We start from the raw sequence: 20,282 nt of genomic DNA on the forward strand, positions 1-20,282 counted from the left end.
AAGATAAAGCTGTGAAAAATAACCAATAATGCGGTTTTCTGTCACATCCCCAGCAACCATCCCCCTCCTCAACACGGATAAAGACCACCGGGTGCACAAAACAGACGTCATCACAGATTCACACACTTGACTCACAGACTGAGTCACAGCCTACTTACACCTGCTTTCAGGCCTCATTCTCCCAAGCATGGCAGCGGGATGATGTTAGAACACCCTGTTCTTAGTCAACCAACAGTGAAAGGAGACAGGGAAAAAAAAAACCTAAATAAGTGTATTCTGGGGAGAAGAAATGGTGGCAGACAGTTCTAAGAGCGTTGTCCTTGGAGTAGTGGAGTTTAGGAATAAATAGATCTGTGATCTCAGCAGCTGCTAAGCGTCCCACTGTGTCAAAAAACACCTGTGTGGTTAGGATCGTTTTTCACAATCAAGAAATGCTGTGCTCAACAGGGAGGAACTAAGTAAGACCTAGTAGCCATCCCAGAGGGCTGATGTCAGATGTCTGTAGTGCTCCGCGGCTGGGCTCCAGCCCCAGCTCCATCCGTGAGGGCATTTGTATCAATGACTCATATGAGAGGAGTAGGGAGGTAGCTGCCATGGGCCCCATCCTTTCTCATACCTTATACAAGGGTTGACAGACTTGTTCTGTAAAGGGCCAGGTACTAAATATTTTCAGCTTTGCAACCCAGATGCCCCCTGTTCCAACTACTCAGCTCTGCTGTTGTAGCATAATAGTAGCCCTGGGCAATACATAAATGAATGAGCAAGTCTGTGTTCGAATAAAACTTTATTTACAAAAGCAAGTGGCTTTGCTGAGCCCTGCTTCGTTAACTCTTTAAATCCTCATTGCACTCTTGTGAAGTAGACATGATTATTTATGTTTGGCAAATAAATGGAGATACAGAGATCATTTACTAACTTTCTACGTGTCAGATGCTTTTTTTTGGCTGCGTTGGGTCTTCGTTGCTGCGCGTGGGATCTCTCTAATTGCAGTGAGCGGGGGCTACTCTTGGTTGTGGTGCTTGGGCTTCTCATTGCGGTGGCTTCTCTTGTTGCGGAGCACAGGCTCAGTAGTTGTGGCGCACAGGCTTAGTTGCTCTGTGGCATGTGGGATCTTCCCGGACCAGGGCTTGAACCCGTGTCCCCTGCATTGGCAGGCAGATTCTTAACCACTGCATCACAAGGGAAGCCCCGTATCAGATGCTTTTATTGCAGATTTCCTTGTTTCTAAAATGTCGCTGAGTGTCAGATGCACCAGTGATTTAATATCCGATTTTGGGGGGAAAATGAAATAGAAACACCACTTTATTAAGTGTACAAATCAATTGGTAAGACATGTCCTGACTTAAGAAAAGTTGAGATGATAAGAGGGACATCTAGGAATTAGCACATGGTGAACACGATCATTGCCACCACTTACTGGACACTTGCCACGTGCCAGATATCAGACTATGTATGTGATATGTCAGCTCTTTCGATTCTCCCAGCAATCTCTATTCATTTGTCCACTTGTGTTTTCAGCAGACATTGAGTAGGTGCTTGCTGTGGGTCAGGCTCCGTGTTGGACACTAAGTGCAGAGGCCCTTCAGTGAGAGTTGGAGGGGACAGAGGTTAGGAGGTTACGTGACACCCCCTACTTTGAGAGGAGACTTGTTGTACAGACACTGGAGGCACCTGCACATGCCGTGTCTGTGACTTGCTTTGCGTCTTAGAGATAATAAACGGCAGGGCTAGGATTCTGAACGCAGAGTCTGCCGTCTCCTTGTCACACGCACACGTGTGATTAGAGCCCTGTGGCCAGAACCAGGATCAGGGAGTGCAGGCCCCCCTGTGGTAGATTTTTGCTGAAGATAAGGAAAAATGTTCTAATAGTTAATTAAACAAGGCCGTGAGTGCGCTCTTGCTGCAGTTGGTTGAGCGATATTATTGATGCCAGGAATCTTACATCTGCAGCACATGTATCCCAGAGGAGATTTCAGCACTGATTCTTGGTCCTGCATTCATGGTCCTGTTCACTTAACGAATCAAAGTAGGTATTAGAGAAACTGAAACAGATCAATATTTCTTCTTTATTTGACTTATTCCTGTGGCTTTTCCCTGGAGGAAAATGGTGATAGCTAACATTAGTGGGAATCGATCATATTCACACACAGGCATATATATATTTATTCTCTCTTCTGCTGCTCATGACAGTTCTGCCGGGCAGACGGTATTTGTTTCCTTAGTTTGACAGATGAGACAACCTGAGGCACAGAGAGGTGAGGCCGTTGCCAAAGGTCACACGGCTAATGAAGGTAGAACCGAGCTTCAGGCTTCAGCCTGTCAGACTCCGAAGTCCATGCTCTTTCCGTTGCCAGCTTCAGCAGATTTACTGAAGCCTTGCTGTGGCGAAGTGCATCACAACAGCAATGTGAAAGAGGGCAGGGCAGAGCATTCTGGGGGCAATGCAGTCATCTGGGAAGCTTGATAAGTTGCTAACATGGGCTTTCATGCTGCATCGATGTCATATCCATGTTTAAATTTAAAGTGCTAGAGAGTGCGTTACTTAACCTCGACTCTTAGCTTGTTGAGGACGGTAACCAGGACCCGGTATCCACTCCTGTTGTCTGTGCCTGCTGACCTGTAGCCACCATGCATAAGTGCATCTCCATCCATGTTGGCCAGGCTGGTGTCCAGATCGGCAGTGCCTGCTGGGAGCTCTACTACCTGGAACATGGCATCCAGCCCGATGGCCAGATGCCAAGTGACAAGACTCCTGGGGGAGGAGATGACTCCTTCAACACTTTCTTCAGTGAGACAGGCACTGGCAAGCATGTGCCCAGGGCATTGTTTGTGGACCTGGAACCCACGGTCAATGATGAAGTTCACACTGGCACCTGTCGCCAGCTCTTCCACCCTGAGCAGCTCATCACAGGCAAGGAAGATGCTGCCAGTAACTATGCCCGAGGTCACTACACCATTGGCAAGGAGATCATTGACCCCATCTTGGACCCAATTCGGAAACTAGCTGACCAGTGCACAGGTCTTCAGGGCTTCTTGGTTTTCCACAGCTTTGGTGGGGGAACTGGTTCTGGGTTCACCTCCCTGCTGATGGAGCAACTCTCTGTCGATTATGGCAAGAAGTCCAAGCTGGAGTTCTCCATTTACCCAGCCCGCCAGGTTTCCACAGCTGTAGTTGAGCCCTACAACTCCATCCTCACCACCCACACCACCCTGGAGCACCCTGACTGTGCCTTCATGGTAGACAATGAGGCCATCTATGACATCTGTCGTAGAAACCTCGATATTGAGTGCCCAACCTACACGAATCTTAACCGCCTTGTTAGCCAGATCGTGTCCTCCATCACTGCTTCCCTGAGATTTTATGGAGCCCTGAATGTTGATCTGACAGAATTCCAGACCAACCTGGTGCCCTATCCCCACACGCACTGCCCTCTGGCCACATAGGCCCCTGTCATCTCTGCTGAGAAAGCCTACCATGAACAGCTTTCTGTAGCAGAGATCACCAATGCTTGCTTTGAGCCAGCCAACCAGATGGTGAAATGCGACCCTCACCGTGGTAAATGCATGGCTTGCTGCCTGTTGTACCGTGGCGACGTGGTTCCCAAAGGTGTCAATGCTACTATCGCCACCATCAAGACCAAGCGCAGCATCCAGTTTGTGGGCTGGTGCCCCACTGGCTTCAAAGTTGGCACTAATTACCAGCCTCCCACTGGTGGAGACCTGGCCAAAGTACAGCAAGCTGTGTGCAAGCTGAGCAACACCACAGCCATCGCTGAGGCCTGGGCTCGCCTGGACCACAAGTTTGACCTGATGTATGCCAAGCATGCCTTTGGTACGTGGGTGAGGGCATGGAGGGAGGAGAGTTTTCTGAGGCCCGTGAGGACATGGCTGCCCTTGAGAAGGATTGTGAGGAGGTTGGTGTGGATCCTGTCGAAGGAGAGGGAGAGGAAGAAGGCAAATTCCCATTGCTTTCAGCCCCGCAGCATGTCATACTCAGAACTTGAGCTTCAACGTTAGCTGACAGGAGTAAAAGCTTTCTGACTAGATTGTCTTCACTTTCAACGGTGATCATGTATTACTTCTCCATGTGTACCTGTAAGATTTTTCTGTCATGTCTGAAAGGTAAAGGCTTTAAGAAAGATAAATAAATAAAGTGCTAGAACTTTCTGCCATAGCAGGCATGTCCGTATTTAAACAGAAGGTCAAAACACACTTGAAAACCAAATAGAAATTGTTTTAGATTATTATTCCCCATTCACTTCCCCCGACTATTGCTGTAGTATAATTTGGGGGGAGGGGGTCCTTTTGACTTATTTAGGAAGGGAATATAAACATTCCACATTATGTTTCAGATTTGCTTAGATACTAGTATTTATCCTTACAAATGATTTTAATTCTTAACATGCTTTCACAGCTATCAATTACTAGCTCCATGACTGAAGTTCTGGCTTTCACTTACTGAAAGTAATCACAAGTCAGGATGGTAGTAGGCGGTGTTATAAGGGGTCCTGAAGAGCAGCAACTGACCCCCAGTGGCACAGGGAACATTCTAGATCAAAGCAAGAGAACAAGGGGGTGTTTGATGGGTAAGAGCCCAAGATTGGACAGTAGGGGAAGGGGTTCCACGGATTGATTTGCAGCAGTTGGGCTTGCATGGGACAAGGCGTGGCCAGTTCTGCTCAGAGCAGACAGCTACTCTCAGCACTACCACAGTCCCATCACAGCGGGAAGCCAGTGTCACCTTTGCCCGTTTCCATTCTTAAAGGATAAACTCCAGAGAAGCTGCCATCCTAGGTGCTGATACCTGTCCCAGGTAGAATCAGTTTTGGGGAATGAGTCTGTCTCCATTAGGTCCTTAACTCCATAAGGTTGAGTATATACAGCTGCTTCTCAAATAATGGCTATGCCTGTGCTTTGCAGATGGAACCAGGCTCACAAATCTTCAGCAACCAACTTTCAGGGGCTTCCATCAAAAATAGATACCCTAAAGGAAGAGATGGATGAAGCTGGAAATAAAGTAGAACAGTGCAAGGTAGGAGAATTCCCTAATGAATATGTACTTAAATCAATCTTTTGGTTTTTCCAAGTGATGGATGAAAGGTCAAATATTGCAAATTATTTAATGTTTTACATAATTCCTATTAGGATTCCCTGAATGATATTCAAGGTAGGTTTTATTTTCTTCTTCCTTCTTTCTTTATTTTCTAAGACTCTACATTACTTTATACTCAGAATAAAGCATTATTTAAAAATAAAATTCAGGGACTTCCCTGGTGGCGCAGTGGTTAAGAATCCACCTGCCAATGTCCACCTGCCGGGGACATGGGTTCGAGCCCTGGTCTGGGAAGATTCCACATGCCGCAGAGCAACTAAGCCCGTGTGCCACAACTACTGAGCCTACACTCTAGAGCCCGTCCACAACTACTGAGCCCACATGCCGCAACTACTGAAGCCCACATGCCTAGAGCCTGTGTTCCACAACAAGAGAAGCCACTGCAATGAGAAACCCGCGCACCGCAACAAAGAGTAGCCTCCACTCTCTGCAACTAGAGAAAAAGCCCACACACAGCAATGAAGACCCAATGCAGAAAAGAATAATTAATTGAAAAAAATTCAAGTAGGATATTTTTAAAAACTTGACAAAAACGTCTAAGCTTATTTAAAATGAAGAATGGGAGAATAAAAGGAGAAACTATAAAAACGTATCATAAAATTACAGCAATTAAAACAATGTGCAATAGGCACAAAAATAGATCCATGGAATTGTATAGGTTTTCTGGAATGAATGCTGTTATATTTAAGGGTTGAATATATAGTAAAGGGGTCATCATATATCCATAGAAAAGGGAAGGATTATTTTTAAAATGTTGCTAGGACAATTGGCTTCTAATTTGGAAGAAATGAAAATTTGCATCTCCTAATCTAAATTCCAGACTAGGTGGTTATTCTCTATGCATCTATCTACAAAGATAAATGTTTATTCCAAATGTTATTTGAGGTGGTAAAGAAACAGGTCTTTGGTGAATCTTAGGATCATCGCCTGAGACTTTTCCTCCTCTTATTATTCATCATTTTCCAATAATGGTCTCCACATTCTACTAGATAGCATTAAGACTGCTCTATTTTAGTTTATTCAGGTCATGCTATAATTCACTTTTCATGATGGCAAACCTTGGACAGTTAACTGCAGTAAAATGACTTGTTGAAAATAATATAGTGGGTAAGAATTAATACTGGACTCACAAAGTCATGCCATAGCCTTTACATTTAAAAAGATGATAATCACACAAATGCTTCTGACAAAAGTCTTGCACTGGCTTATTCTTGTTCAGAAGAGTTGTAGTTTTGCCAGTGTCATTTACGCAGCAGTCTTCTTCATATCTGGTCTAACCTAGATCTTGGCTAGTGGCTCCTTATTGGATATAAATTTGTCTAGTAGTTTGGGGGTTTGAACTGGTGCATTATAGGCTAAGTTAAAAGAGAGACTTCTTTTTTTTTTTTGTGGTACGCGGGGCTCTCACTTTTGTGGCCTCTCCCGTTGTGGAGCACAGGCTCCGGATGCACAGGCTCAGCGGCCATGGCTCACGGGCCTAGCCACTCCGCGGCATGTGGGATCTTCCCAGACCGGGGCACGAACCCACGTCCTCTGCATCGGCAGGCGGACTCTCAACCACTGTGCCACTAGGGAAGCCCAAAGAGAGACTTCTTCTTTTTTTTTTTTTTTGAGAGACTTCTTTTAACTTACATACCACAGCTTGTCAGAAAGTCAAATGGTAAAAACTTATGAAAATATTTTCTATTTCCTTCTCTCTTTATGTTAACTTCTGGGTAATTTCCTGAGATCTAAGTTCTGTTTCACTGATTCTCTCTTTAGCTATGTCTGATCTGCTGTTTAATTAACGTTGAGTTTTGAATTTTGTTGACTATATTTTTCATTTTAAAGTTCTACTTCTTCAAGTCTGCCTTTTTTGATAGTGCATTATTCTTTTTAGTATTTATTTTTTAATGCTTTTAATCATTTATATATACTTATTTTAAGTCTTTGTTAGTTAATTCTGTTTTCTGAAGTTCTCTATGACAGTGGTGGGAGTTTCCTTTATGGTGGGTTGTTTTGCAGTTTTGTATTGTGAGCTCATTTTAAGAGGGACTTTATCTGTGGGACTTCTGGGGATTAGGAGTGAGTCTCCCAGAGAGTATTACCAAGCCATTTTAAACTAAACTTTCTCAGTTCGAGGATTCCTGGACCACACAGAGAATCAACTCAAAGTTCAGACCCTCATGAAAGCAGGTCTATATTTATTTGTGAACTCTCAGGGAAATGTTTTACTTTCCCAGATACAGAGGCCAATCCAAAACGGAAGGTAGTACATTAAAAAAATATATATGTATATATATGAATATGTATATGAAAATTGGAAATATGGATATATCCAATTGCCCAGTCTATCAGTTTTAAGCTAATTATTTAATTCTTATGTAAGTAATTTATTTACATTAGTTCAAATATAAAAAGTATAAAACGGTATACAGTAAAGTCTTTCTTCTGCCCCTGTCCTCCTCCTCCTCCTAATTTCCACTGCTCTCAACAGGTAACCACTGTTACTAAGTTCTTGCTTTTTTCCCTAGGGGTATTTTTATACAAACATGGTGATAAAAATATTTCCTCTCCCTTTTTTACCCAGATAGTAACATACCATACCAGAAGTAGTGCTCTGTGCTTTGCTTCTTAACAAGGCATATTAATAATAAACCTTGGAGATCTTTCCATGTCAGTCCATAATAAGCTTGATTATTCTTTTCGTTATCTCTGTGTATGATTGTACCAGTGAGTTGATGGACGTTTAATCTGCAGCTGTTTCATTACAGTTTGCTCTAGGAGCTCACAGATCAATTCGTATTTTCTTTCACCTCATTTTTCTTCAATGACCTATCTTCTCTTCCACTTACCCAGGATCAACTTGCAGCGGATATGTACAATTTTATGGCCAAAGAAGGGGAGTATGGCAAATTTTTTGTTACGGTAAGCACTTTGCCCTGACGAGACGTTAAAGCATTGTAAAAGTTGAGTCATTTTAGCTTTTTTGCAAAAGATGTCATTTTTGGTTTTGCTCAGCCATTGTGTGTGTGTCCATCCAATGCTAACGTTACTTTTGTTTTTGAATGTGGGTCTGTTCTCAGTTATTAGAAGCTCAAGCAGATTACCATAGAAAAGCATTAGCAGTCTTAGAAAAGGCCCTTCCCGAATTGCGAGCCCATCAAGGTAACGTAACCTGCGTGCTGGCCTGATGCCTTCTTCTCGCCTCTGCCACTTCTGCCTCTGTTCTTCTTTACTCAGCTCCTTTGCATGCATTTCCTTTGGACAAAGCCTCTCTGCCTCGGCGGGCACTATTTCCCAGCACACCTTCATCTTCCCTTGCTGCATTCTCTAATTTCTTCCAAACGCAAATTAACATACTAATGGAACATTTGCAGTTCTTCTGAAATCTTCAGTTGAAGAGAAAGCTGCACCCTTTGGGGGAAGCATCTGTTTTTCTATCCTCTAAATAGGCTCAAAACATTCTAGCCTCTAATTATCTTTTTGCAAATCAGTTATTTGTTTCATAGGGCTTAATTCTAGCCCTGTGATTCCAAGAGCATACATCCTATGAAAAAAATTTTGGACTTCCCAAAAGGAATTTTAGAAGCCAGTACCTGATACCGCATCATCAGGCACATAATCAGTGTGATTGAATTGTGAGACCACGACCACCCCATTCAGATCTTGTTCTCATCAGCACTCACTTTGCCCACCATATTTAAGCACATTGCAGATCCTACCCTCAACTTACGAGTGGACCAGACTTTCCTTTGATGTTTAGTTTTAAACTGAACATTAACTCTTTTGATTCTAATTCTCTCTGATTTGCCATCAGAGCATCTTATCCGCAGAGATCAGTAAATGATCAGACATTCCTCTGTCACCTTTGGACCTGTTATACTCTTTTGCTTATGATATAGTCCTGACATTTGGAACTCAGGTGCCACAGACAGAACCACTGGTCTCAAGCTGAAAGAGGATCAAGCCAGGTGCTGAGTGTGATGACTCTGTGATTGTGAAAGAGACTGAGCATGTGTGTGAATGGGGCTGGTTATGTCTGTGCGTACACACTGGCCCCTCAAGAATACCACTCCTCCTCCCCTAAATTGCAGGCAATCCCAGCAGGGTGTGACTTTGTGCCTGAAAGTCCTTAGATTTTGGAATCAGAGAATTCTATGTAGGACTTCCCTGGCGGTCCAGTGGTTAAGACTCCGCGCTTCCACTGCAGGGGGCGCAGGTTTGGTCCCTGCTCGGGGAGCTAACATCCTACGTGCCGCACAGCACGACCAAAAAAAAAAGAAAAGAAAATGCTATGTCTTGACTGACCCCTTAGCCAGGTCTTTAGCCATCTTGAGTGTAGTGGCTCTGATTTGCTGGGCCAATCTTCAGAGGACGAGCTGCCCTTGCTTTCCAGAGCGATCCCATTTCCTGATCCGTGGGTAATGGGGTTGAGTCAGAGTGCAAAGGAATGAAGCTGCTGGCGAACAGTCAGCCTCGCAAGGGGCTGACTCTTGCTGGCCCAGGTCAGAGCACCGGGAGCCTGTGTTTGTGGGGTACCTTCTGTGTGCAGGGCCCTGCCCAGTACAAAACAGTAAACGTCATCATCCTAGCCTTTGAATGGCTATAAGCCTGGTTTGGAAAGGTTGACTTAACGGGCCCAAAAAAGAGAAGATTTAAGCAGCGCCATGCCCCCTTTTTTTAAACTCCCATTCTATTTTTACCCAAGGCTATTTTCCCTAGAGAAGTATGTCAGAAAGTCATGGGGAACAGGCAGGGGCAGGGAAGAGGTTTAGGATGGAACAAGGGAAGCTGGTGTGTGAGGGGGAGCAGCCAGTGAAGGAAATGAGATTCTTCTTTCTCTCTAAGGCTGCCGCCTTCACCCAAGCCTTGGAATTCAACCCTTCTCACCTCTGCCTGTCCGCAAATCTGCCTCTCGTCTTAGTTCTGTCCTCCTCTTCCTTCTTCTCTGTTTTCAGAAAGACTCAGAGTGTCCTTACGGTAGGAGAAAAAAAAAAACTTGCCCGTCTGCCCCGTGCCCCTGTGCACCCTGGTCTCATACTCTCGGTCGGCTGGCCTTAGTTCGGTACCTGCCTGTCCTCAGTGTGATGCCCCGTTTCATTGCATTCTCCTTCATTTTCCTGGGAGGTTCTTCGAATGACTCATTTCCATCGGCCACCTCCGTTTTCTAACCCCCTTCCCACCCCTAACACTTTGCAGTCTGGTTTCTACTCCCAGTCACTCTGCTATTAAAACAAACAGACAAAGAAACCTTGCAAGTCCCAATGGGTGGATGATTCTGATTGTTACGTTCTGGCATTTGACGTGGCTTGAGCCGTCTCTTGTCAGTTTTTTCCCCTCGTTTCACTCGATTGTTTTCTGTCATTGTTGAGGCTGTGTTTCCTTCATGTCTGTCCCCTCCTCAGAAGTCAAGCCTTTCCTGAGATCCAGTCCTTTCTCCTGTGTTCTTCTCCCTCCCTCCCACCTTTTCTCTCAAAATCCCCTCATTTTGGTGGCCTCCACTGACACCTGCATCTCTATCCTCTCAGCCTCAGTGTCAGTTCCCTTTGATGACCGGCTGTCACCTTAAACTCAGCGTATCTCAAGAAGCAAACTGATGCTTCCCCCACACCAGCTGGCCTTTCCTCCCCGCCTCCGTCTCCTTGGTACCTCCTTTCTCCAAACAATCCAGGTTTCAAACCTTGGAGCCATCTTTTCCTTCCTTTCTGATACCCTCTCGCCAGGTGCCTTTTTCCCTCTGCTGTGCCCTCCTCGTCATTCTCACTGCCTCACTCTACTCCATGCCCCTGTCGCCCGGTGCGCAAGTGTGGAATAAAGTGTCCATCCCCAGACTCAGGATCCCTGGTCTTTTCTCAGCCTAAGTCCTCCTGGTCTATTTAATTCCTGTCCATCTTCTAAGACCTTCGCCAAGCTCCCCTTCTTTGAGAAGCCTTCTCTGACAACTGAAGCCAACAGTGAACACTTTCGTCTCCTGAATCACTCTAGCATTTATGGTCTACACCAGAAGTCGCAAACAGTCATATCTCATTAAAAATAAAAATAAATTTCTTTTTAAACTAATTGCCGTCATTTAAAAATCAGACTCTTTTCACATAACAGTGCTAACTTCTGGCTTCTCCTGAAAGTCCAGAGGGCCTGGCGACGCTGGGTCTGCTTTCCCACGTGGTGACATTGCTCTGACGCCAAGGAGCAGCTGCTGCGTCTTGGCCGACCACGCCCTGCCCACCCCGATCCCGCACCTCCAGTGCCCATCCGGCCCCTGCAGACGATTGTGTTTGCGACCCTAGTCTATACCATTTTTCTGCCACAGCTTAGCAAACACGTCTTGTCTTGTTCATTGCTGTTGTGCGTTTGCCTGTGTGTCTTGTGTTTTCTTCACACGTAGACTGCTCTCATCCCAGGGGCGGGGGGGCCGCTGTGAACTCTGGGTGCCTGCTGCAGGGCCTTGCATGTCAGAGGTCTGTGGTTTGAGGAGCAGCCCCTGCGGTGGAGTTTGCCTCCGGAGTGGCCTCTAGGTCAGCGGCTCTCACCTCCACCCTCTGCCAACCTTCCACCGAGGTGGGGGAGGGCACCCTGTCCAGGGTTTACTAGAAAGTTCCAGCAGGAGTCTGGATTGTGCCCGCCTCTCAGCATAGTAGGGTCGGGCATGGGGAGGTGACGGCAGGAGTCGTTTGCAGAACTCCCCCTGGGTGATTCTGATGTATCCGCCCAGGCGAAGGGTCAGCTGGCCCTTTTCTGCCTGTGTTGAGAATCATTGCTTTAGATGAAAGGGAGAAAGTATTCAAGGTGAGATCTGGCCTTTGAGAGGACTGTCGCAGAGCTCTGAGAAGGGCCAGGCCCTTGGATGCGTCTTGTGTTTGGAATTCCACTGACCAGGGCCGGGGCTGAAGCCAGGGACGAGGGGCCTCCGGACAGTTCTGAGAGTGGCCACTGCCTTCCGCCCTCCCCACCCCTTCCTTTAACCTTTACCCTACTTGCTCTTGCCATCAAGTTTTGACTTTTCACAAGCGCCCAGGTCTGCGGGTTTGTGGGATCTCACTTTCCTTCCTGTGATGGGCCCCGCCTGCTCTCACGTGTAGGGCAGTGTCGGAGCCACGCTAGGGTTACACTGCCTGCCTGGAATCCAGGATTCGAATACCAGAGTGGCTGAAGGACACACGTCCGCAGGCTGAGAGGGACATGAGCCCTTCCTGTCGCTGGAAAGAACCACGCTTCCCCAGTGGAGTATTTTCCACTAGCTGGTGTGCCCCCTTTGGCTTCTGTGTGCTTCTCAGTCAGTGCTGGATCTCTGCACCCCGCCAGGCAGGCTGCGCCCAACCACACCCCTCTTACTCCCCTTCGATACATCCATGTCCGAAATGCCTGTTTCTGTTTCCCGCTTTATTGTATGTCTTTTTGCTAAGCTGCCTCAAATCTTTTGTGGAACGAAGCAGAGCATATGACTGGGAGATAATATGCAGTATTGCTTTGCTGCTGTCGGCACAGCCTCCAGCCTCAGCTGCCTTGGGGCTACATTCTCTCCTACTCAGAGCCTTGGACTCTTTGGGGATATGGCACCAGAAGTGCTGCATGTACTGGAGATGTCGCCTCTAATAGGGGTTGGCATGGGGCCTCTCCAGTCCTGTATGACAATGCTTGGCCTGTGTTTAAATTTTTAAGAAATTATTTCCTTTTTTAATGGAAGGAGTCTACTTCTCGTCCTCTAGGTAGAAGACCAGTTATGCTTTTCATGGCTAGATAAATTTCAGTGAAAACAGTGTGCCTAGATGGACCATTGGTTTTAGCGCAAGGCAGCCCACCCGTCTCGGGTAAATGCGGGTGTGATGCTGGGCTAGAAGCACCATCGCAGCTTCCACTGGGCATCTTGCATTGGGTGCCACGTGGGCGCGTCAAGGCGCTGATCTACTGGTCACCTCCCCAGCCTGGCACACATTTTGTACCCAATAAATGGGAACTGACAAAAGCGAAGAGAATAGATGCTTCCCCCTTTCCAAATCCTTGGCTACGGGCTTTAAAAAAAAAAAGAAAAGAAAAATCCCCTTCAGTAGTTTGGGGGAGGAAATAACTTGGCAATGCCGTGAGGTTGTCTAGTATCTTACTGAACGATCTGCTGCTCTAGATAAGTGGGCAGAGAAGCCCGCCTTCGGGACGCCTTTGGAAGAACACCTGAAGCGGAGCGGGCGTGAGATCGCGCTGCCCCTTGAGGCCTGCGTCATGCTGCTCCTGGAGACGGGCATGAAGGAGGAGGTGAGGCCCCACCGCCCCGGCCGGCCTCTGCGGACCAGTGGCTCTCCAACCGCGCTCACCGTGACCACATTTCACGCTGAGACCCTGTCCATGTTGCCGTGGTAGACCCTAAATGAGACAGAGGTTTCACAGAGCAGTACTTACCTTGCCTACCTGCAGTACACTCTGCCTTTTTCTTGTTGGTCCCATTTGATTATTTCATTTTACACTGTGGTTGTGATTTGTGAAAATGAATTTCATGAGGTGCTATAGAACCAGAGCTCCCATGAGCTTTAGTTTCTAATAACACGAATTTTATATTTGTGTAGAACTGTGTTGTCGGGTGGAAGTGGGAGGGGCATTTACATACTTTATTTTGTGGAATCCTTACCCAGAAAACCCCATGAACCAAGCAGGGCAGGTCTCATTACTCTTCTTGTGTAGACAAGGAATTCAGCACACGAGGAATTCATGCCGGGGCAGAGCTAGAATCAAAACACAAGTCTTCTTTTAACCTTTGAAAGCTTAGTATTGAAGTGTAACGTACATATAGAAAAGTGCATGTATCATAAGTGAACAGCTTGATACATTTTCACCATCTGAACTCACCCATGTAATCAGCACCCAGATCAAGAAACCCCCTGGGGAACCTTCCTTGCACTTGCTTCCAGTCACGCCCCCGCACCCTGACCCCATCAACGTCACCTCAGCTCCTAACAGCCTAGATGAGAGCTCCTCACCCAAGGCCGGTTTCACTGCCTCCGGGGAACTTTTGGCAAGGTCTGCAGACATCTTTGATTGTTACAACTTGGGGAGCAGAGGGAAGAGTTGCTACTGTCTATCCAGGGGGTAGAGACCAGGGATGCTTCTAGACATCCTTCAGTGCACAGGACAGCCTCACAACAAAGAATTATCTGGCCCAAAGTGTCAGTACTGCTGAGGTTGGGAAACTCTGCCTAGATTAATGTTGCTAAAAGCCCAAGTCTTATAAGTGCTGGCCCAACGTCTCCATCAGGCCTGCTCCCGTGGCTGACCTGTCATGGGTTTTTCTCCGAGTAACACTTAGGGCAGTGAAAGTGACCGGTAGTCAAGCCTAACAATTTTTCCTGAGATTTCAGTTTTTAAAAAATATTCCTAAATTTAGAAAATCCATGGTGATCAACCTGGTGGAAGTATGAAATATAGCTCTTAAATAGATTCCTAACAGGCATGGTTATTTTGGCAATGGGGCAGGGCACGAGCTAGCACTGATTGAAAATGGTCTGCTCTCTGCCTGTCACTCTGCCCGGGGTACAAGCTCAGTCCTCTTTACTCCTCCCGACAGCCCTGCAGCTCTCCTGGATAAGCTGTGCTGGAGCTGGGGGGGCGGGGTGGGTGGAAGGCTCTTCCATCAGATTTTTACTGCCACTCAGTGTAAGGCTCACAACTTGAACTTGATACTAACGGCTTTTCATGTCTTTAGGGCCTTTTCCGAATTGGGGCTGGGGCCTCCAAGTTAAAGAAACTGAAAGCTGCTTTAGACTGTTCTACTTCTCACCTGGATGAGTTCTACTCAGACCCCCATGCTGTAGCAGGTGAGCTCCAAGGAGGCGCCCTCAAGGTGGTAACAGATCATCAGTTAAAGGTCCAATATTAAGTGACAGTTAAATGGTCTCCTTATAAGTTTAAGTGACAAAACTGAAATGACAAATAAAACTGAAAAGCATGTGTGCGTGCACTTACACATACATATCTTTTCTCGTCCTGTTTTGGGGGTTTTGTTTTGTTTTCCTGATTATCAAGTAAAGGCGATGGTAGCTTATAATCCAAATGTTCAGAGGCCTGCTTTGATTTTCTTCCCTTTTACCCCCAAATCTCCATCTGCCTAGAGAGATGATGTCTTATTAAGAAGATAGCTTTGAAACTAATTTTATTTTCTGTTGATCTCTCAATATATTTTACGAGGGATGGAAATTGTTCTATGAGCATTTCATTCTGTAACCACTCCTGCCAATTCATGATTTATTCTCTACATTGTGAACGGTTATCGTTGAGATCATTTCAATTTGCAAAATAATATAACCTGAGAGTTCCGGCCTTGCCCCTTGTCATACTCAAAGAGGGTGTTAATAATTTCAGGTGCTTTAAAGTCCTACTTACGGGAACTGCCTGAACCTTTGATGACTTTTAATTTGTATGAAGAATGGACACAAGTTGCAAGGTAAGTTTAAAGAACACCTAGTTTTAAAAGCTAAAGGAAACGACGCAATACTCTGTCCCCTTTGTAAATCATCTTACCCTTGGGGATCATAAAAATAACATCAAAGGGCTTCCCTGGTGGCGCAGTGGTTGAGAATCCACCTGCCAATGCAGGGGACACGGGTTCAAGCCCTGGTCCGGGAAGCGGAGCAACTAAGCCCGTGCGCCACAACTACTGAGCCCGCGTGCTGCAACTACTGAAGCCCATACGCCTAGAGCCAGTGCTCTGCAACAAGAGAAGCCACCGCAATGAGAATCCCGCGCATCACAACAAAGAGTAGCGCCCACTCACCGCAGCTAGAGAAAAGCCCGCGTGCAGCAGTGAAGACCCAACACAGCCAAAAATAAATAAATTTATAAAAAAATAATAATAACATTAAAATAGTGTATTTAGAGCTGTTGTTTATCCCTTCCCCTCCATTCCCAGCTTCCGTCTGCCCGGAAGTAGTTGGTTTAGGCAAGGCAGTCTTGTTGCAAAAGTTCTAGAGGTTTTCTCCCGCCGACCAGCCCACATCCTTGTCAACTTGTCCCTCCCGGTTCTCACTCAGAGGTGCCTAGTTCCTCACCTGTAAGGGAAGAGGAACACACCTCCCCTGCCCTTCCACTCCTCCCCCCGTCTTCAGATGCAGTCACCCGTTCCCATCAAATAAGCTGTGTGCTCCGACGAGCTTTATGTCGTCACTTGAACCAGGCATCTGAGCTTTTCTCCGTAGCTGTGGAGTGAGAGACTTTGTCCCTGGTAGGTGGTGAGGATTTTAAAGTCAGAGTAAGTCCTTGGTCTGGTTGTGTCCTTGGAACCCAGCCCAGGGCGCAGCCTGCCGTGAGTGCCCGTATTTGTGGGGCTGAAGGAATGGAACCTGCCCTCAGTGTCAGGTCGGGGTTCTAGGGTCTCGTATTGGGTGGGCTTCTTCGCTTCTCCTAGGCCTTGACTCTTCTCTCTGTTCTGAGACTCCCAAACTCATCCTGTGAGGAAATAAGCTGTAAAGGAAGGTATCCGTCCACCGGTGTGTTGCTTCTACACTTGAGAACTGTCATCCCCTCCCGGTGACACGTCAACTAGCTTCTAAAGTATAATCATGTTTAAGCCCTACCCGAAGCTCTGCAGGCTGGTTCAGTTGTGGAGGAGGTTTTAAGTCCAAAGGCATGTCGTGTGGGCAACTTCGAACACTCTGTGCTGCTGGTGGGCAGAGGTGACTCTGCTTTGCAGGCTCTTTGGGCCTGTGAAAGCTTGCACGTTGAAACTCTGCAGCAGAAGACCTCCAGCAGTTGCCTCACAACAGAAAGGGCTTCTTGGCCTGGAGCCTTTGAGCAGTACTGAGAGCAGGGAGAGACCCAGGGGTCTGGGTGCTGGGAGCATCTGGCTCCCCAAGGCTGTACGTGAATATGCACGTTTTCTAGACAGAATTTTCAGAATGTCTCCTGTGTGCCATGCATTGGTCTGGGGGGTCCCTCCTTGTTCTGCCTCTGAAGCCTCACGGTCACTTGGCAGAATTAACATTCTTATCCCCAGTTTGGCACATCAGGAGACTGAGTCTTGGCAAGGCTGACTAACTGCTCAGAGTATGTTGGTTAGTATTTGACTCCAAATTTCTTTCCCAAAAAATGGGCTTTTAAAACATTTTTTATTTATTTATTTTTTAAATTTTGGCTGCACCACGCAGCTCATGGGATCTCAGTTCCCTGACCAAGGCTTGAACCCGGGCCATGGCAGTGAAAGTGCCAAACCTGATCCACTAGGACCACCAGGGAGCTCCCGCTGTGCTGTTTTCCAGCTGTGCTTTCTCTGTCAGTAGAGGCATCGCTGTGAATATAGCAGATGAACACAGGTATTCCTAAAATGAGCATTAATAAATGGTTATGAATAAATTTGTTTTTCTCAGTGTACAAGATCAAGACAAAAAACTTCAGGATTTGTGGAGAACATGTCAGAAGTTGCCACCACAAAATTTTGTTAACTTTAGGTATGTATGATTGGCATTCTGCAAATTAAGCCACCAAGCTACAGCGAAGAATGGTTTAATCCACAGCAGAGGCCGTTTAATTCAAGCCTGTTTGGCACATCAAAAAAATGCTCTGGAGAGCAACTCGGGTTTGCTGGGAAGGGGATTTGGTGTATATTACTGTGATGCACCTGAAGCACACTGATTGTGTCTGGCATTAATAGGTAAGTTGCCTGATCATTTTATCGTTGCAGCTATTGGGGAAAAAAATTCTTGTGGAAAGGTTGACTGACAGTATGTTGGATTTGGAGTCTAAATTGTCCAGTATCTACAAGGCAAAAATTAAACAATAGCTGTACTTTCTGTAATATCTTTCATATATGCTACATAATTTAATTTAAGCAGAGCACAAATCATCCTACTAAATAAAATTTCAAGAAATGCAGATTATGTATTAGTTTATGGAATGACTATGTTTTTAGGAAATTTTACCGTGGAATAACTTTCTAGGATTTAACCTCTATTTTCCCTTTGACTTAAAATATAACTTTGAAGAAGCATAGAGAGAAGGGTAAAAGGTAGCCCCAGGTAACAAAGTCATTTAAAACCAAAGAAAATGTTGTGAGAGGATTTGGTCCAAAATGACAAATACTTGACTGGTGAAATTTCTGGTATGCCACTTGACCGTTAATTTCAGTCTTAGGTCCTGTCACCAAGCTAAGCTAAACATTCTCTTTTAACATCTTAACTCTCAATTTTGCCTTATGAGTGCATTGATATATATAATATTCCTTATTTGATTCATTTAACACACCCAGCTTGGAATTGCAGGTACTCTTAGCCCATTTAGTGTCTTATGGTGGAGACTGAATTACAGTTCTTTTACTTTGGGATTTAGCCTTTTATTTTGTTTAATTTACTCATTAAAATGTTTACTAATTGTTTTTTGAATAAGGAGGACATTCCCGTGGTTCAAAGTTCAAAGATGTACATTGGAAAAAATCTCTCTCCTCTTCCTCTCTCCCAGCCACCCTACTTCCTCTCCTGAGACACAAACTATGTTTTCAGTTTCTTATATATCCTGTCAGCAAGAGATGATACATATAGAATCAAATATATATATACATATACATATGTACAAACATTTCCTTCTCTCACAGCTTTCACTTTTTTAAAAAACCAATGGCAATGTATATTATATACATCATTCTCCTCCTTGCTTTCTTTGCTTAATATACATCCTGTAGGTTTTTCCATATCAGTACTTCTTACTTTTTTATGACTGCATAGTACTCCACTGTGTGGCTGTGTTGTAATTTATTTAATCAGCCCCCTATTGGTAGATAGTTGGGTTGTCCTTAATTTTTTGATTTTATAGTGCTGTTCTTGTACATAAGAGAGTATATGTATATGATAGATTGGATATCTTCATAATTACAGCCTAAAGCATTTTCAAATACAGTTTCTTTTAAGCAATATGACTATACTTCTATTTTTTTTATTATGTTTGTATTAAAAACATTGATCCCATTGTTAATCATAGTATAATCTATTTCGGGGTAGATAGGGCATAAAGGAGAAACGGATTAGAAATACACAGCATATAGAGATCAAATCTTTGAGGTTTACGTTTGATCTGTTTTCACCTTTCAAGCCCTAAACTATCTGTTCCATGAAACAAAGAACACACCCCGAGCCGGATTTGGATTTAGTCATTTAACACCCTGCAGTTAGCACCTGAGCAGTCTGGGGCTGAGCGCCCCCCAGGCAGGGAGATACTATTCCTCCAAATATTTCAGAGTAGATGCTCTCCCTCTTCTCTTTTGTTCCATAGGTATTTAATCAAGTTCCTTGCAAAGCTTGCTCAGACCAGTGACATTAATAAAATGACTCCCAGCAACATTGCAATCGTGTTAGGCCCTAACTTGTTATGGGCCAAAAATGAAGGGTGAGTAATCATTTCCCATATCCTATTATTTTAACTTCTTTCCGCCTGATGGAAACAATAGAAATGTAACTCACTCCTGAAGTTGATCTTTCCCTTTAGCTGACTTTCTCGGAGCACTGCTGTGAGCTGGGTCCTGTCCCAGACGCTGGTCACACAAAGGTGTAGGAGACCTTGTCCCAGTCCTCAAGGGGCCCCAGTCCTGGGCAGCCAGGCAGGTGGACAGCTATAGTGCAGTGATAAGCTCCGCATACACGTCTGTGTATCACAGACGTTATAAAGGAGGAAACAGCTCAGGTTGAGAAGTTCAGGAGGCGATGGCACTTGAGGGGCTGATGGATGAATGGTTTCCCGCACGTAGGACCTGAATGAGCCCCGCACAGCGGGTGTGAAAGGGCCTGGTGTCTATATTGGCTGGGGGGGGGGGGGGGGGCGTAATCACGTGGCCTCATGTAACTTGAGCACAGGGGCCGTGAGGCTGTGGCCGAGGTTTATGGAGCTGGAGCCGGGTTAGGAAGGGCCTCATGTATCTTGCTGAGATGTTAGGAACTTATTTTACGGGTCATGGGGGGGAAGGGAGATCAGAATTTCTCAGCAGAATGACTTGATCAGATTGCATTTAGAAAGGTAATTTGTTGGCAATGAGAGCTGTAGATTGACTGGAGGAGAGGGATCAGGGAGGTCAGCTAGAAAGCGTCTGGGAAATCACTCACGTTGTTGTCTGCTCTGTTTGGTGGCGTTATGATGATCCATTTAATCCTCACAAGTTCTCTCTTGGAGTTGGTGCTTTTGTCCTCACTTCTGCAGGTGAAGATGCTGAGGCTTAGAGAGGACGAAT

The 20,282-nt window shown here is 45.6% G+C and overlaps 1 protein-coding gene and 1 pseudogene across 18 annotated transcripts in view; both read left to right on the forward strand.

The window, feature by feature from the left end:
- ARHGAP17 (Rho GTPase activating protein 17) overlaps positions 1-20,282 on the forward strand; it is an 89,194-nt gene that overhangs the window by 45,432 nt on the left and 23,480 nt on the right. For all 18 annotated transcript variants that reach the window (XR_012326066.1, XR_002173668.3, XR_012326067.1 and 15 more), the window contains exons 7-14: positions 4,921-5,032; positions 7,952-8,020; positions 8,179-8,260; positions 13,215-13,342; positions 14,784-14,895; positions 15,440-15,521; positions 17,440-17,520; positions 19,334-19,447. Coding sequence is in view for 7 of the 18 variants with exons in the window: in XM_019921891.3 (XP_019777450.1) it covers positions 4,921-5,032; positions 7,952-8,020; positions 8,179-8,260; positions 13,215-13,342; positions 14,784-14,895; positions 15,440-15,521; positions 17,440-17,520; positions 19,334-19,447 (780 nt within the window). In the remaining 11 variants the exon portion in view is untranslated. The remainder of the gene's footprint in view (positions 1-4,920; positions 5,033-7,951; positions 8,021-8,178; positions 8,261-13,214; positions 13,343-14,783; positions 14,896-15,439; positions 15,522-17,439; positions 17,521-19,333; positions 19,448-20,282) is intronic.
- Positions 5-4,914, forward strand: LOC117308307 (tubulin alpha-1B chain pseudogene; annotated as a pseudogene).

The sequence above is a fragment of the Tursiops truncatus genome, chromosome 15 (assembly GCF_011762595.2).
Source record: "Tursiops truncatus isolate mTurTru1 chromosome 15, mTurTru1.mat.Y, whole genome shotgun sequence".
NCBI lineage: Eukaryota > Metazoa > Chordata > Mammalia > Artiodactyla > Delphinidae > Tursiops > Tursiops truncatus.